Below are 19286 nucleotides of genomic sequence, written 5' to 3' on the forward strand. Positions count from 1 at the left end.
TCTGTATTCTTATGGAGTATTTTTAGGACCACATTCTGCATTTCATTATGCAAGTTAGTTTTTTTTATACTAAGTAGCTCGTGATGAAAAATGGGGAGTCACCACTTTTTTTTCCGACCCATTGCAGGATAAACCAGTGCCCGGATCTTTGCAGCATTCTTCCCCTTACTGCAGCCACCCCCTCTTTGAACTTTGTGCGCATGGGTTCTCATTGCTTATCTGAGGCGATGTTCTCACGCACAGTACATTTTGTACTACTTTTCCTTAACATCGGATTTTTATAAATCCAAATCTCAACAAGCCTGTACTCAATTATCAAGACCAACACTATTGGCTTTTCCTTAATCTGATTAAAAGGAGGTCGTTAAAAATCTCAGCTTTGAATTTGGAAACAGACGGGACAAAAATTGGAAAGAGGCCAGATGAAATATTTGTACTTTGCAGAGACCATTGCGCCTGCATAAATATTGGTGGAGGGCCGAGAGAGTGGGCTTAGATGAGAGGTAAGACAGGCCCATGTGTCACGCAGAGTACTGCTCAGCAAGGTGGAGACTTGCATGCGGTGGGTGGGGAGAACTTACTTAGGGGTGCAGAGGTAGCCTAAAATAAGAAACTGAGTAGCTCACATTAGGTACAAAGTGGATTGTGTGGTAGTGGATTGGATGGGCACATAAAGGGTAAAGAATAGCAAGAAAAGTTTGTGACTGCCCTGGAACTCTGCTTCTTGAGATTCTACACACCTGTGGCTGTGGTGATGTAATGGAAAGGTACTAATCTAGTAAAATAGGTCGTTATGAAGTTTACCACCTTTCTGGCCTAAAAGCATACCACGACTGAACACGCAGTGTACACCTGAAAATGAATAATTGTCCTATTTTAAATAATTGCAAAAATGAGAAACAAAAATAGTTTAAGTGAATTTCCGAGAACTACAGGTATTGGCAAAACCAATAGGTCTGGCTTGTAGTTTGAGTCTTTTTAAAACATCTGAAAAAGCTTGTAGCGGTGAAAAAGCAAAACAAAAACCATTGCTTTCTGTCTACAGTGCCACTATTAGAAAAATAATGGAATGTGTGCTGGTACTGTGTATTTTCGAGATTTAAAATAGCCCCTCATGCATAGCAATAAAAACACTTAATAAGGCACGAAATGATGCACCAAACATCCAAAAGCATGTGGTGTATTACCTAGAGGAGTACTACTCCCCCAGGTGGAGCTAAATCCCACTGTATGTATTTTAAAGCATTGTTAACAATATGTCAACAGACATCTGTGCTGTTAATCCAGACCTAAAAATAACAAGCATTGGCATAGCCAATAGGTCTCGCCTTTGGGACCTTATAAGTGTTTAGCCATGCAACAGTTGATGTTGTTGCACCAAGGATATTGTGCTGGATAACTAAACACTTATGTCCCAAAGGCGAGACCTATTGGCTATGCCAATGCTTTTGCACTTCCCCTCTAGTGTAAAGAGACGATCCTCTCACAAGCTACTTCAGTGACAAAACCAGAGACACAGCACAAACAATCTGGAACAGATTTTACCTTTCCAAGAAAAGGAAATTTAAAATGTACATACAATTAGAACATATGTACTTAGAAGTGGTTCGGTTTATTTTCTTCCTGCTTCGAGACAGTTTCTAACTTGCTGCATAGTCGTAAAGATTAGTTAAATACAAAATAACTAGTTTTTTGTATATATAGCTATAAATACTACAATTCTGGCATTTCTATGTGATATACAATTAACAGATGTTAATATTACCCATTTTGTGGCACTTTATCTACCCACTTTAGAATGAAAGGCAGAGTTGGTGATTTTGTATAGCACAATTATGTGTGTAATTGCAGTCTGTATCTGTAATACCCCTAAATCCTGATCAATTCGTTGAGTGACAGTAATTAGGCGGAGCGACATAGAATACAATAAGCAGTTTAGTCAAGGACATGCACCTGACATATTTATGACAAGTTGAATCCGGTTAATGTGATTCTGGTGGACCATGTGATTTATGAATGTACATTCGTTGGTCTACACACATACATTATTTGGTGCAATTGGGCAATCGTAGGTTCAAATGTACGTTATTGCTTCAAATATACATTGGTTAGAATGCATGTACAATTCTTTACCCAAATTTACATATATGTATTAAAGGATCAGTTTCATGTGCCCCAGATAGTTAATGAAGTGGACTTTGTACCAGCTTCCTCAGGGAAGTCCTTTTCAGTTTTTCCACATAGTCAAGGCAGGGTTGGTAGTTGTTCCACAGGAACTTCTTATCAATTTTGACTTGCAATGTGTTTCCCCTTCTGAATACCTGGCAGTCACAGGACATTTGCCTGTTAGGAAGGGCATCTCCGCATGTTGTTGGGCGGTGCCAATTGTTAGGTCTCGACTGACCCAGCGCATGCGCTGGTCTGGCGAGACTTATTGAGAGGGCTCCAAAAAGTGCTACCAGGCCAGCCTAGAGCTACAGTGCATGTACACGGGCGCGCGTGCCACGCTTTTCCCCAATTACTTTCACTTTCTCGGCCGCTTTGATGTGTGATCTTGATCGCGATCACTCTCACTTTAGCGGCCGCAGGGCCACTTTGCATAGCCAATAGGTCTCGCTTTTGAGACCTTATAAGTATTTAGTTATGCAACTGTTGCATGGCTAAACACTTATAAGGTCCCAAAGGCGAGACCTATTGGCTATGCCAATGCTTGGGTGTCTTTGCTGTCACTCAGCACTGAGCGAGAGTAGAGTATACAGTTTTCCACAGCTGAATATGCAAGGAGATGGCACATGAGCAAAGTTTATAAGCTGCAGACCTCCAGTTCTATAACGCCGGTGAAGGGTTCCTTTGACATGATTTTAAGCGTGTGATAGTTTGTAAATGTTAGACAAACTCTATAATATGTTACGTGACATGCATTTTTTATGTTACAATTTTTTTAATAGTAAAATGTCCCTTTTTAACTGCCACTATAGCTTACTGCATTATGCTGTAGTATTCTATAAAACCTTTTCGTCATATCGTTAATTGAAATCTGTAATTCGCGTAGCTAGTGTAATTTTCACGATTTATGGAAAGTAATTAACTCATAGGCTTGGAATAATTTCTGTGAAACACGTTTTGAGACCATTGTTGAAAGGACGTTCTAATTGTGATTCAAAAGTTTTAAAAAACTTGATTTTCATCATTTATGGATAGGCGTGGTGCCATAGCACCCCATAGCTAACAGGTCATACACTGCAGTGAGTAAAGTACTTGTTGCGTATCTGTACATATTTTCTTTCTTTCTTTCTTTCTTTGTATGCATGCAGCCTTGAGAAAGCCCTTTGGGCGAAACGCGCGTCGGCTGCGCTCTGAACATTGGATATCTGTTTGATTACCAATCAATAAACGCAACATATAAAGTCTTATCAAGAACGGATAATGATGTTTTTCTTTGCATGAAGTCTACAATTGATGGACAACACCTGAAGAAACGATTGACTCAGGGTGTCATTGTACTTTTGTGGTGTGCCGCATTGCCTTCTTAGCTGATACACTGCAGTGATAGTGGGGCAGGCCTACTCCTAGTGGGTGCAGTGGCGTAGCTCACGGCCGCATTGAAGGGGGGCCACACGACCGCAGGTAAGAGCAGGAGGCCGCCCCCCGAGAATACGACATGGTTAGTGGTCCTATACATGAGACTCAACATTACAAAGATAAGTACATTTCTAGACTTGTCAAAATGGGATAGATTTCCGAGCATAAAACAGCATATGTTACGAACGATTCTCGTTTGATTATGCATGTTCCTCCATGAATCTTCATGGCGCACCCCTGCTCCCTGGTAGCCCGCCAGATCCAGAAGTCTGGAACCGGGCCTGGGAAGAAGAGAGATATAATGACAGAGGGTGAGAGAGAAGGGGAGAAGAAATAAATAAAGGGACAGAAAGAGGAGGAAATGATAGGGCAAAACATGCAGAGAGGAAGAGTGAGGGGAGTGAGAAACAACGGGAAAGAGGCAGTGCTTTAAATGGGCCGGTACTCACCGGTACTGAGTACCGGCACTTCTTAGATTTGTCACTCTGAGTACCAGCACTTCTCTACTGCCCAGGAGAGTACCGGTACTCATGAGAGGTAGGCTCACTGGCTGAGAGTGCTAATGAGCAGGAGTGGAACTGTCTGGCAGCCAAGACGCCGCTTCTGTAGCCCCGATCTGAGCCCCTGCTGAGCTCTTCAGCAGGGCTCATTTGAATAATGTGCGCTGCTCACCATCACCCTGTGCTTGACAGAGCAGGGTCGAAATTCATTTTACTTGCTAGCGTGTGATTTTCGAAGCGTAGCACTTCAGGTAGTGAAAAGTCAGTGCAGGGTAATACTTTTATCATAGAAATGTGATCAGTGGCAAGGGCGGTGGATTCTCAGACTTCCTGTACTTTCTCTTGATCAGAGGGTTAATGCCCAGACAATGCGATCGAAGAGACCCCTGGAGCGCTAATCTAACTGCTTTCTGCACTGGCACCTACCTTCCTAACGCCAAAAGCCTCAATGACCCTGTCTGTACATAGGCTTTCTAGATGAGACACTGCAGCAGGGCTCGCTGTCTGACTCTGAAGAAGAGACAGGCTAGAGAGCCCCGCGGTGCCAGCCAGCAGCTCCTCGGTGGATCGTTCTGACAGCTGTAAAGAGATTCAGCTAAGTCCGATATTAATTTAATAATTTCCTGCTGCTGACAGTTAAAATGTTTGTTACGGAAATGATTAGGGGGCTCCAGCACGGCATAGGGCCTTGCAAATGTGCAAACTAGAGTGGTCTGTCTGTGCTGAAAATGCGCTATGTTCTGTCTAAACTAGCAGTTTTGCTGATTTATTAGTAGCGCAAAGTATTTCACATCCCTGCTTGACAGCGACACTACGAAGCAGCAGCCTTTCTTTTCCCAGCACAGTTAGACTTGCTAAGTCAGAGACAAGTCATGTGATTATTGTTCCCGCGGGAGAGAGGTCAGAGGTTTCTCTACTGGCAGTTTTCACTCTCACCAGTAAGTAGTGTAGAGGGTTAACATGCCTCCTTCAAAAAAGCATATTGTGTTGTACTGTATTGTATGTGGATAGCTCAGTGAGTTGCTGTTTTTGTCACAGAGATCCCTTTGTTACGTGTGGTTTGGCCGCACCTGAAGCTGAGGTTGGGGTGGAGGGTGCTGATTTAAAAAAAAAAAAAAAAAATAGCTTCAAAAGCACCTGCTGCAGAGTTTGACTTCCTTGTTGCTCAAATGAGTGTGATTTCTGATATTTGTCTATTTCCATTGACTTAATTCCATGAATTTGGTAGCAAGAAAGTGCCACTCTAAGTGTTACACATCTACTTGTTGCCTGACTCTCGTAAATCCACCGAATCTATGGAAATGTCACACATAAGCAATCTGAAACATTAGCAGCTAAACTCAAATGAGTGTCATTTCTGATATTTATATGATTCCCTCGTCTTCATTGCTTAATTTTGCTCGCAGGAAAGTGTCACTCTTAGTCGTTGAAATGTCACTCATAATTACAATGAAAACATGAAAATGTCACCCATAGCAATCTGAAACCTGGGCAGCTCTGGGGTCCATTCAGGCCCTGTGCTGTCAACCACATTCACACTATCCTCTGCATTTGCGCAAACACAGGAATCATGGCAGTCCCCTGGCAGTGGCAATTAAAAAAGCCATGGTGAAGACTATAACATGGCTTTTAACATACCGGAGTCTTTTGTGTGTCTGCTTATGTTTGTGTGTTTGCCTGCATTTGTATGCCTGTTTTTTGTAAGAAAAAAGCAAGAGAGAATCAAGACACTCTCGGGAGGTATTTTAAAGAAAATGGGTGGCACTTTGTGTGTACATGTCTGCGGCGACAAAGGTTCATGAATAACGTATTAGAGAGGACTGGTGGGTGAGTTAGTGGATGGATGAGTGAGAAAGGGTGGATGTATAGATGGATGAATGGATGGATGAGTGGATGGATGAGTGAATGGATGTATGGGTGAAAGAGGGTGGACGATTGGATAAAAGGGCGGATGATGGGTGGATAAGTGAAAGATTGGATAGATGAATGAAAGGGAGGGAGGATGTATGAGTGAAATGAGGGATTGAGTGAAAGGGTGGATGGAATGAAAGGGTGGATGGTATAAAGGAGTGATAGGGTTGATGGATAGATGAGCAAAAGGATTGATGGATGAGTGAAAGGGTGGATAAAGAGATGGATGAGTGAAAGGATGAATGGATAGGTTCAAAGATGGATGGATGGATAGGTTTCAATCAATCAATCAATCAAGAAATTTGTATCGCGCACTACTCACCCGGAAGGGTCTCAAGGCGCTTGGGGGAGGGGGGCTGCTACTGCTCGAACAGCCAGGTCTTGAGCTGCCTCCTGAAGGCAAGGTGGTCCCGGGTCAGTCGCAGGTGGACGGGCAGGGAGTTCCATGTCTTAGCCGCCAGGTAGGAGAAGGATCTTCCTCCGGCGGTGGTTCTCTGGATGCGAGGGACGACGGCGAGGGCGAGGTTCGCGGATCGTAGCTGGCGGGTGGGCGTGTAGAAGGTCAGTCGGTCGTTGAGGTATCTTGGGCCCAGGTCGTGGAGGGATTTGTGTGCGTGGGTGAGGAGTCTGAACGTGATCCTCTTGTTGACAGGGAGCCAGTGCAGGTCTCTTAGGTGGCTCGAGATGTGGCAGCGTCGGGGGACGTCCAGGATGAGTCGGGCGGAGGCGTTCTGGATACGTTGAAGTCGTTTCTGAAGCTTGGCTGTTGTACCGGCGTAGAAGGTGTTTCCGTAGTCTAGTCTGCTGGTGACGAGGGCCTGGGTGACCGTCTTCCTGGTCTCGATCGGGATCCATCGGAAGATCTTGCGGAGCATGCGAAGGTTGTGGAAGCAAGCTGAGGAGACGGTGTTGACTTGTCTGGTCATCAATAGGGAGGCGTCCAGGATGACGCCCAAGTTGCGTGCGTGGTCCGTTGGTTTGGGTGCGGTGCCTAGTGCCGGGGGCCACCAGGAGTCGTCCCATGCGGAGGGCGATGGTCCCAGGATGAGGACTTCTGTCTTGTCCGTGTTCAGCTTCAGGCGGCTGATGTTCATCCATTCGGCGACGTCTTTCATTCCTTCGTGTAGGCAGACTTTGGCGGTGTCGGGGTCTCTGGTGAGGGAGAGAATCAGTTGGGTGTCGTCGGCGTAGGAAATGATGTTGAGGTTGTGTTGGCGTGCGATGGCAGCGAGGGGTTTCATGTAGACGTTGAAGAGGGTGGGGCTGAGCGATGATCCTTGCGGGACGCCGCAGATGACTTCGGTGGCTTCAGAGCGGAACGGAGGGAGGCGTACTCTCTGTGTTCTGCCGGAGAGGTAGGAGATGATCCATTCCAGGGCATTTCCTTGGATGCCAGTGTCGTTAAGGCGTTGGACTAGGGTGCGGTGGCAGACGGTGTCAAATGCTGCGGAGAGGTCTAGGAGGATGAGTGCCGCTGTTTCGCCGTTGTCGAGCAGGGCTCGGATGTCGTCGGTGGCTGCGATGAGGGCGGTCTCGGTGCTGTGGTTCGCTCTGAATCCGAACTGCGATGGGTCGAGGGATCCGTTCGTCTCGAGGAAGGCGGCTAGTTGCTTGTTGGCGATCTTCTCGATGACCTTGGCGGGGAAGGGAAGGAGCGAGATGGGGCGGAAGTTCTTGAGGTCGGTCGGGTCCGCTGTTGGTTTCTTCAGCAGTGCGCTGAGCTCGGTGTGCTTCCAGCTCTCCGGGAAGGTGGCTGTGTCAAAGGAGGTGTTGATGATGTTTCGGAGGTAGGGTGCGATGGTAGCGGCGGCCTTGTTGAAGACATGGTGGGGGCACGGGTCGGTCGGCGATCTGGAGTGGATGGTGTTCATCATGCTTGCCGTGTCTTCGGGGGTCACCTTGGTCCATGTCTGGAGGGGGGCAGCAAGGTGTGTTGGTTCGACCGATGGGTGCGGGGGTGGAGCGCCGAAGCTGATGTGGATGTCGGCGATCTTGCGGTGGAAGTACGAGGCGAGGGAGTCACAGAGGTCCTGTGAAGGAGTGATGTCGTTGTTGCCGGTGCTGGGGTTGGAGAACTCTTTGACGATGTTGAAGAGCTCCTTGCTGTCATGGGCGTTCTTGTCCAGTCGCTCCTTCAGGGATGTCTTCTTGGTGGTGCGGATGAGCTTGTGGTGTCTCCGGGTGGCGAGTTTGAGGGCGGTCATGTTGTCGGCTGTTTTGTCGATGAGCCAGGCCTTCTCGAGGGTGCAGCAGGTCTTCTTAGAGTCCTTGTGTTCGTCGGTGAACCAGGGGGCCTTCTTGCTTCTGGGTCTGGTGGGTGGGTTCTTCATCGGGGCGAGGTCATCGGCACAGGAGGTCAGCCACTGTGTGAGGTCGAGGGCAGCTGTGTTAGAGTCCGTTGTTCTGCCTGGTGGGTTCTGGCTGAGGGAGGTGGTGAGCTGGTCGACTGTGATCTTGCTCCAGTTTCTGTGGGGAACCTGCCTCGGGTGTTGGCGGATCGTGTTCTTTTGGAAGCTGAAGTGGACGCAGCTGTGGTCAGTCCAGTGAAGTCCGGTGGTGTGGCTGAAGGTGACGTGCTTGCTGGATGAGAAGAGGGGGTCAAGCGTGTGGCCGGCGTAGTGGGTGGGGGTGTTGACCAGTTGCTGGAGTCCGAGGTTGGCGAGGTTGTCCAGCAGGGCGGTGGTGTTGCAGTCGTTGTTGTTCTCCAGGTGGAAGTTGAGGTCTCCTAGGAGGATGTAGTCGGCGGAGGGGAGGGCGTGAGGGCTGATGAAGTCCGTGATGTCTTCGCAGAACTGTGTACGCGGTCCAGGGGGTCTGTAGATGAGGGTGCCTCTGAGTGTGGTCTTGGGGTCAGTGTGAATCTGGAAGTGCAGGTATTCGGCGGCGTTGAATGTGTCGATGGAGTCAGTCGAGATGCGGATGGTACTTTTGTGAACGATGGCGATGCCCCCTCCGGTCTGGTTGACGCGATCCTTCCTGATGATCTTGTAGCCGTCCGGGATGGCTATGGCGATGTCGGGGACTGAGGAGGCGTTCATCCAGGTTTCCGTGAGGAAGGCGATGTCTGAAGATGCGGTGTCGAGGAGGTTCCAGAGTTCCATGGCGTGTCTGTGGACGGAGCGGGTGTTGAGCAGGATGCACTTCAGGTGGTTGCTGTTGTCCGTCTTGGTGGGTGCGGTGCCGGTGCGGAGGCAGGAGAATTTGCAGGATCGGCAGGCGAAGGGTCCATGGGTGTGTCGCGGGGATGCTTGGTGGCACCCGGGGGTTCGGGCGGTGTTGAGTGCGATGAGTGTGGCGGCATCGTAGGTCCTGCGGGGGGGTGGCGGACGCGGGGGCCAGGGGGTCTGGCGCTGGGTGCGGGCCAGGCGCGGACGGGCGCAGACGGGCTTACCTTTGGCGCACCTTCGGCGCTCACTAGGCGCTCCCGCTGCGCGCGTCTGCTGCGCGGTCGCTGAGGGGGCGTCATAAGTAGGAGCCGGTAGGGAGGGTCAGGCGGGAGGCGGGATGACCAATGTGCGAGGAGGGAAGGCGGGGCTCCGGGGCAGCGGCGGGAAAGCAGGGAGGTGACCGGGGCAGCGGGGCCGGTGAGAAATGAGGAGCGGGAAGGCAGAAGAAGCGGAAGCGGACTGTGGGCAGAAGCGGAGGGCTGCGGAGAAGAAGAGGTCAGTGGTAACCGTCAGCGGTCTGGCAGCAGGTGAGGCAGCAGGTGAGGCAGCAGGCAGGCGAGCGGCAGAGCAGCGAGGAAGGAGCGACCGCCTGTGAGGTCACAGGGGTCACAGTAAGTGTACCGACAGGGACCCCTTAAGTAGGAGCCGGTAGGGAGGGTCAGGCGGGAGGCGGGATGACCAATGTGCAGCGAGGAAGGAGCGACCGCCTGTGAGGTCACAGGGGTCACCCTGTGGACAGACGGAATGGTAAAAATCTGAATGGTGGATGAAAAACTGAATAGACGACAGAATGTAAAGGGTAAATGGTGGACATCAGCAGGTAAATAGTAGGATGAATGGATAGATCGATGGAAGAGATATCTTCTGGGGAGGGTCATGATGATTTGCTTCATTTGCTTGGTGCCATAAGATTTTTGGTTTGAAGTGGGGGTATTTTCAGTTTCTTCCTACTCACGTGCTCAAAAATATATAGTATTGTGCCAAACAACATCAATTAACAGTATGGCATTAAGAAGGTGCAACTATTGCAAAAAAAGGAAATGTTAACATATTATCGCATTTCTCTTTAATTTTGTGTAATGAGTTAACCTGCTTTGTTTATATAAACACATCTATCGTGTTTTGGTGTGTGCTGCAACTATTATGGAAGTTGTTAAGTATTATTATGTCTTGCCCTTAGACCCGCCCCTAGCCCCGCCCACTCACTACACCGTTAGCTCATTTTAATGAGTACCTGCACTTATTTTTTCCCATTTAAAGCACTGGAAAGAGGACATAAAATGAGAGAGACAGAGCGAGAGAGAGCTCCTTTCGAGGCGAGAAAGGCATGGGGATCAGTCTCACCCCTAAACAAATCGGCCTGCTTGGGGGTGGGCTGAGACGACCCCAGTTCCATCACAACAAGGGCTCTGTCACGATAAGAGTAAAGGGATGAATGCAGGTCGTGAACTGTCCTACAGTTACCGGGGCTGCAAGCCGATTTTAGCAGCAGGCAGTATTCACCGTTTTGTCTTTCATGATGGAAGGCACTTATATCTGCGCACTTAAGCGCCTAACTCACTGAGCGATCTTGCTGGGGTGTGATTTCGGCGATCCGCTCGGTACGCACCGAGCCGTGCAGCGGGAGCATTAGCCTTCCGGGCTGCCTCCTCTCCCGGACCAGTCTCTAACCCGGACTTAGTTCCAGGCCGTGGGTTCTAGTATCACTCAGTGAATCAGCAGAAAAGGTATAATTTTTTCCTGTGCTGTTACCATGGTAACATCTCCAGCAAGCTGATGGAAGGAAGACGCCCCCACCCCTTCTGTGCACGGAAGCAAGGGAAGGCGGGATATAAGAGGGGCAAGGTGGTAAGAAAGGAGGAAGGGGAGACAGGAGACGGAATGGGGTGAGATGGATGGGTGGGAAGAGGGGAAAGGGTAGGGTGAATGAAGGGTAGCAGGGGTGAAAGAGAGCAGGGTGGGGAGGGGCAACGGGATGAGGCAGAAGCGAAGGAGGGGGTGACAGTGTAAGAGACTTGAGCGGGTGAGGGGCCACAGAGTGAGTGAGAGGGACAAAAATGAAACCAAGCATTGGCATAGCCAATAGGTCTCGCCTTTGGGACCTTATAAGTGTTTAGCCATGCAACAGTTGCATAACTAAATACTTATAAGGTCACAAAAGCGAGACCTATTGGCTATGCCAATGCTTGTTTCTGTTTATTACTGTTCTGTAGTAATGGCGGCACCCGTGCTTTAGCTTAAACATCTTAAGCTAAAGTTGGGTGCCGAGATTGCTTCAAAAGTAAAGAATTATCTATTTCTTTACTTTTGAAGCAATCTCAGCACCCGACTTTAGCCTAAGATGTTTAAGCTAAAGCACGAGTGCCGCCATTACTACATAGAAGTAATACACAGTAAAAAAAGCAAGCGCCCGCTTCGAGAAATGACCGCTGGCCACAGCTTGCAGTGAATGTGCGCGAGTGGTGCGTCTACAGTAGTAATCTGCTCAAGCGCGCGCCTGCGCACATGCACTACAAGCTGTGGCCAGCGGTAGCATTTTTTGAAGCCCTTACTTTAAGTCTCGCCAGACCAGCGCAAGCGCTGGGTCAGGCGAGACCTAAAAACAAGCCTAATCATTACTTTCTTCCATTTCATCATTTTAAAGATCTAAAACCGGTACTTCGCTTTGGTGATATGCTGTACTAGAACTGCTTTAGTTTCTTGACACCCATCGAAAACTGCTGCTGATAGTTCTTTTTATTCATGTTACATAAGGGGAAAAGTTTCAATCTTTGATGTCTTGACAACTTTTAGGTCATGTGAGTATAGTGACATTTTTCTTTAAATAGATGTGAATGATAATTTGTGTACCTGAGGTAAGAAGCTGTCACTAAACTGGGTGCAGGCATCAGGAAGTGAGTTTGAAGTACTTTTTTTAGGACATGGTCATTTACTGAGGGGGTCAGAGGTCCTCTGGGTGTGAATCCTGAATATTTGAATAGCTGAAACGCGTTATCGCGGATATCTTGATAAGCACCGATTATACATTGTGTAGGAGTGCCTCAATGGATTTCTTTGGTGAAAATTCATAATTACGGGTTCCACAGCCCTTTGATGGCACCGGCGTCTTTGGGTCGATGAGATTGTCTATATGTGGAGTGTAATCGATATATGTATTACCCACTGGTAGGCACCATTACTTACTTATAGTTAGGCTCATGTTTCCATAGGAAAAGCTTTTTTTGACTTGCCTTTATCTTTGGTGCTGTTTGATACATTTTCACGAAATTTTCCAACTAAATTGTCAAGTTGGGTCTTGTTGTGCATGGAACGTTTCAGGATGATACATCAAGTGGGGGATGAGAAAAATATAGGTGGTCAAAAAAAGTGTGTTTCCCGTGTTAATTCCCATAGTAGATGTGAACATGACTGAACCACTGAACAGAATTACACTGAATTTGGCAGAAAGGTAGGCTTGGATTTACGGATCTCAGTTATTTAAGGTAAATCTGTTTGGTAGTTGTTAAGAAATTAAAGGAAAACCAAATGTGTATATCTACCATTGCAAGTACTTCGCTAATAATGATAAGCTTGTGCAAACATCTGCAGAACTCGGATTGGCTGCCAACACTTCAAACAGGAAGTGTTGGCAGCTATCTTGGGACTCTGCTTCAGGAAAGGAAAAACTGAGGGCAGAAAAGCAAGCAGAAAAGGCAAAACAGGTCAGGAGAGGGCAAGACAGAGCACTCAGACACACACAGACACACACACCCACTCACAGACTCATGTACCCACTCACAAACTCATGCACCCACTCACAGACCCAATGAGACATTTGTACACCCCCTCACAGTCTCATGCACCCCCTAACAGTCTCATGCACCCCCTCACAGACCCATGCACCCACTCACACCCCCATTCAGACACTCACACACCACATAAAGACTCATGCACTCCCACAGACCCACTCAGACTCACTCACCCAATCACAGGCCCACTGAGAAACTAATGCATTCACCACACAGACCCACTCAGTGACTCATGCACCCACTCACAGACCCACTGAGACACTCATATACCCAGTCACCGTCCCACTCAGAGACTCACAGACCCATTTACAGACTCATCCATTCACTCAGACCGACTCAGAGACTCATGCACTCACTCACAGACCCAGTCAGAGACTCATGTACTCACTCAGAGACCCACTCGCAGACTCACACACCTACTTACAGACCCACTCTGATTCACACACCCACTGAGGAATTCATGCACTAAGTCATTGAGCCACTCAGTGAGTCATGCACTTAATCACACTCATGCACCCACTCACTCACCCAGTGAGACACTTATGCAGCCACTCCCAGGCCCACTCAGTTACTCACAAAGCCATTGAGACATTCATGCACTCACTCACACACCCACTCACACATCCTCTAAGACACTCACTCACACACTCACACTCAAAGATTACAAGTTACACTAAGGAAATTAAATGTAAAAAAAAACCTTAGAAATTCACTTAAAAAGAACAAAGTTTACAGGGACGTTATAGTTAAGAAATAGTACTCCTTTTAAATTTAGAAATTCCCTAAAAAATAACCAAAGGTTACAGGGACCTTACAGTTAGGCAATATATTAAAAAACAAAACCTTAGAAATTCACTGAATAAAACAAAGGTTACAGAGTTGTTGTACAGGAGTGTTATAGTTAGGCTTAGATTTCACTTGTACAAAACCAGTGAAATTCAGCAGTTATAACTTATGTCCCTGCAATGCACTGCTTATGATCTCACATATTACATTGTTCATGTCATGGTCAATGGCATCACTCATGACATCTCAAATTACATCACTGATGACATCATCCACAGAACCACTCACATACCCACTCAGACCCGCTCAGACACTCATGCACTCACAGACTGACTCACACACATGAAGGCATTAGCAAACCCACATAGACACTCTCACACCCTTTCACAGTCTCACCCAGACACTCACTCAGACACTCAGACACCCAGTGAGACACTTATGCAGCCACTCCCAGTCCCACTAAGTCACTCACACACCCATTGAGACTCTAATGCACTCACTCTAGAAGGTTACAGTTAGGAAATAAAATTAATAAACCTTCCTCGTACTCTCTCACCCATTTACAGATCTACTCAGAGACTCATGCACCAACTCACAGGTCCTCTCAGAGACTCACACTTCCACTGACAGACCCACTCAGACACTCCTATACCAACTTGCACTCATACTCTCACACCCACTTACAAACCTACTCAGACACTCATACACCCACTGAGACACTCATGCACTCACTCACAGACTCAGTGTCACGGGTTAGTGGTTACAGGTAGGAAATACAATTTAAATACTTCCAAACCCACTTAAAAAAACCAAAGGTTACAAGGACGTTATAGTCAAGAAATTGAATTTTAAAAAACATAGAAATTCACTGAAAAATACCCAAAGGTTACAGAGGCGTTCTAGTGAGGCTTAGCTTTCACTCATATAAAACCAGTGGAATTCAGCGGTTATAGTTACCTGAGCTAACTAAAACTTACGCTCCCACGATGGACTGCTTATGACTTCAAATATTGCATCATTCATTACATGGTCAGTGACCGAAAAGAGGAAGCCCTACTGAAACCTTGTGTGCGTGTCGACCTCCTGTTGAAATCTGTTCCATTCACTGAGCCATATCTCTTAAAGGTAAAAAGCAGGTATGATCGTTTTCTGCTAACCAGATTCAGGCTAGAGCGCTTCCACTTTTTACTAGTATTCCCTAAGGGGCTATTAGGGACCAACCACTTAAGTCCTGCAGCTGCGATAATTTGTCTCCACAGAATACCTTGCATTTCATAATGTTCTGCAAGTTTTATGAGATCCCTAAGAAGACGTACATTAATCAATTACTAAAAATAATGAATTTCTCCCAAGTATGACTGGCCCGTTTGTACCTACAATGGCTTTCAGAAGAAGTTGTTTTAAATGTGGTCTGTTTTATAAAGCTGCCACGAGAATGAGGGAAACTTGTGATTAATTATTTAATCTGTCACATAATGGTTGACTTTTACAAGATGGGTTCAGTTTTATATATAATCCTTTTATAAACCTTTTTTAATGCTTCTTTTGATGCAGTCTAAGTTTGCTGTTTTTAATTTTGCATGTTTTTTTTCTCTTGTGTATGCTTGGTATACTCCATACCAATTTGTTTCTGTATTGCTTACTTTCTGCTATCTTACTTTTATGGTTTTTAGTCAAAGAACCGAATAAAGCTCATATTAAAGTTGACATCACTGATGACATCATTCAGTGAGTGTTTTTTCTAAGAGTTTGATTGTTAAACATATATACTAAGATAAATTAGTTTACTAGGGGTACTACTAATGAGTGATACAACTTCTAACATATATTATGTGCTGGCTGCGTTACTGTGTATATCAGTGGGTGAGTGAGTGGCTGTACGAGTGTGTCAGTGGGTGGGTGTGTGAGTGGTTGTATGGGTGTATAAGTGAGAGTGTGAGTAGCTTGTATAGGTGATTGAGTGGCTGTGCTAGAGGCTGTCTGTGTGAGTGAGTGGGTGTATGAGTAACTGTATAGATTAATAACTGGGTGTATTAGTAGCTGTATGGGTGAGTGTGTGGCTGTGTGAGTGGCTGTATGGGTGAGTGACTGGTTGTATGAGTAGCTGTATGGCGAGTGAGTGGTTGTGTGAGTGACTGAATGGGTGAGTGAGTGGGTGTGTGAGTGGCTCTATTGATGAGTGAGTGGTTGTGTAAGTACTTGTATGGGTGAGTGAGTGGTTGTGTGGGTGTGTGAGTGAGTGTATGTGAGGTTCTATAGGGGTGTGAGTGGTTCTGTGGATGTTGTCACAATGATGTCATCAGTGATGTCACTGACCATGTCATGAGTGATGTAATATGCAAGGTCGTAAGCAGTGCATTGCAGGGCAGAAGCTATAGTTAGCTCAAGTAACTATAGACACTGAATTTCACGGGGTTTGTATGAGTGAAATCTGAACCTAACTAGAACATCACTGTAACATTTGGTTTTTCAGTGAATTTTTAAAGTTTTTTTAATACTATTTCCTGACTATAATGTCACTGTAACCTTTTTTTCTGCAAATTTCAAAGGTTGTATGTAATTTCAATTTCTATCTATCATGTCCCTATAACCTTTGTTTTTTAGTGAATTTCTATGGTTGTTTAATGTTTTTTCCTAACTGTAACATTCCTGTAACATTTGTTTTGTTTTTTAGACTTTCTTAGGTTTAAAAAAAATATTTCCTAGCTGTAACCTGTATCCTTTGAGAGTGAGTGTGTGAGTGAGTGTATAAGTGTCTCAGTGGGTCGGTGAGAAGGCGTATGAGTCACTGAGTGGGTCTGTGAGTGCATGCATCAGTGTCTGAGTGGTTCTGTGACTGGGTACATGAGTGTATCAGTGTGTCTCTGAGTGTGTGCATGGGTCTCTGAGTGGGTCCGTCACTTGGTGCACATGCTTGAGTCTCAGAGTGGGTCTGTGAGTGGGTATGTTACTCTTTGAATGGGTGTGTGAGATGGTGCATGAGTCTCTAGGTGTGTGTCAGTGGATGGGTGAGTGTCTGAGTATGTCTGTGAGTTGGTGGGAGTATGTCTGTGAGTGGCTGCATGAGTCTCTCAGTGGGTCTCTTAGTGGATGTGTGAGTTTCTGAGTGGGTCTGTTAGTGGGTGTGTGACTGGCTGTGTGAGTGGGTGCATGAGTGTCAGAGGGCAGCTGAGTGGGTGGGTGTACATCTGAGTGGGCGTGTGAGAGGTTGTGCAAGTGTCTGAGTGAGTCTGTGAGTGAGTGCATGAATGTTTGAGTGGGTCTATGAATGGGTGCATGAGTATCTGAGTGGGTCTTGGAGTTGGTGCAAGATTCTCTGAGTGGATCTGTGAATGGGTGTAACAGTGTGAATATATCTCTGAATCAGTACATTACTGTCTGACTGAGTATTTGAAATTATATATTTTTTATTTTGACGGCAATATTTGCGAATTCATTGCAAAGTTACATGAGGGGGCTGTACTTACCGTCCTGATGCACCCACAAAAATCGCACATGGAAAAAAACATTTTCTAATGTGATTTACACATAAGAGGTCCCACAAACAGCCCTATATGCCACCCATGGGGTCAATGTACTTCTACCCTGACCCCTTATACCACTTAATTGTTACATTCTCCCTTGGGGACCGGGTACCATTATGGCAGCCACAACTTTCTGCTCAGGTTGCAGTCAGCTGATCACAGCATCCCTATTGGCACGTCAATTTGCGAATTGTCACAAATTAGTTGCAACTATAGATATACAAATTACAATTTTGTTATTATCTCAAACAAGTGAATGGATTTACACCAAATAATGTAAAGAGCGCTGTCTGGACCAAAAGCTACCTTTTTGCCAAATTTGGTGTAATTCCCTCCAGCAGTCCGTGCTGTAGTTGTGTCTAAAATCTCTATGGGAATTAAAATGAGAAACACAGATTTTTTTAACCACCTTTTTCTCTTCCCCTGCTTGTGGATCACCCTGAAACTTTCCATGCACAACAAGACTCAACTTGACACTTTGTTTTGAAAAGTTCGTAAAGATTTGTCAACCGGTGCCAAAGATATAGGCAAGTCAAAAAACACTTCTCCTATGGAAACTAGGTCCTAACTATAACTGCTTACTGGTGAACACCAGTAGATAGATATATATACAGTCAAGGTGCATAGATATGGAGTTGAGAATAGTAAATATATAGTTCTCTGTATGCGCTCACCTTTCGATATTTTGTCTACTATATTAGTGTGCTATGATATTCTTCTACTCAACATTCCAGAGCACTTTCTGTGCTGTGCTGCTGGGTAGAGGATCTGATGGGAACGGAATGAAATGAAGCCTCATACGCCTCTGTAACAGTATAGCAGCAGCAGCCACAACCTGAGGGGCAAATAGGAAATGATACATCTACCTTTTGAAAACTGTCAATCAACCTTACCTGCATCCATTCCCATCACAGCAGCGATGTCATACAAAGGGCTGTCAATGGGTTACTCTGTTTGAGGGCCAGACACCAAAGCAAGGAATGTGCCTAATTTGTTAGCCATCTGAGCGTAAAGGATGCGCAGTAGGCAGAGCGTGCACACATCGCTCCGACAGGTGATCAAAACAGATTACGTTCACTGGAGTGCTAGCCCCGGACATGTCCTCCCATCAGGCCTGCTAAATTCAAGTGTGATGGATGCAATTCAATCCAACAAGTTTGAGCTTGACACATCTCTGGGGCTTCTAAGGACAACATTAGCACATTGATTTTTTGTCATTTTTCCTGTGGTAGATCTGTATACTCTCTGTAAATTTGTCTATGCTAATTAGTTTGCCCAAGCGCCCCCCTGAACGCATGTTCCTTTCCTTCCGTAGAGCTGAAGCCCTGGGTGTCAAACTTCACATTTCCTGGTGTACATGACTTTTCCCAACTGGCCCTGGATGTCAACAGGAACCAGCTCATCGTGGGCGCAAGGTAAGGTTCCCACTGTTTCATTAGTAGCGGGTTGCCGCTTTGTAAATGTTTCCCCTGCAGGTGAGCGGTGCTTCAGATGGTGTTGTTTTTCAGCTCTCTATTCACGGTTATGGAATTTCATTGTCATAAGATATTCAAGGCCTTGAGCAGATAAACGGCTTCCTTTCCTAGTGAAAAGTTCATGACATTGTCTTCAGTCACTGAGTGTGGTTGGCCAATCAAACAACGTGTAAGGACTAACCTTGTGTGTGCCATGATCATTCCTTCCTTTCTATTTTTCCTCTTTCTCAATGCATTTCTACTTTCTTGGTCTCAGGAAACAGATAAGTGGGGAGAATGGGAGGTGATATCTGCTGCCCCCTGGAGGTGTTCATGTGTCACTGTTCCTGAAGCAGTGTGCCAAAGGCTTGACCCCATTGGCTAGCAGGGAGCCCTCTACATTGCTACAAAACTGAAACGAAGTCATGGGGGTGGACACAATAATCCAGACTGAGCAGCAGACACATTTTCTGTTCATTTAAATAAGAGATTTAGTAATAAAATATCTTTTATCAATTATACGTGCTGGAATTGGGGTACCCTTAACTTCCATTGAAACTACAATGAAACATGC

General features: G+C 46.2%; 1 protein-coding gene across 2 annotated transcripts in view; it reads left to right on the forward strand.

The window, feature by feature from the left end:
- SEMA5B (semaphorin 5B) overlaps positions 1 to 19286 on the forward strand; it is an 834612-nt gene that overhangs the window by 392428 nt on the left and 422898 nt on the right. For both annotated transcript variants that reach the window (XM_085647318.1, XM_085647319.1), the window contains one exon: positions 18574 to 18673. In XM_085647318.1, coding sequence (XP_085503444.1) covers positions 18574 to 18673 — 100 coding nt within the window. The remainder of the gene's footprint in view (positions 1 to 18573; positions 18674 to 19286) is intronic.

Source organism: Triturus cristatus, chromosome 3_2 (assembly GCF_964204655.1).
Source record: "Triturus cristatus chromosome 3_2, aTriCri1.1, whole genome shotgun sequence".
Classification (NCBI taxonomy): domain Eukaryota; kingdom Metazoa; phylum Chordata; class Amphibia; order Caudata; family Salamandridae; genus Triturus; species Triturus cristatus.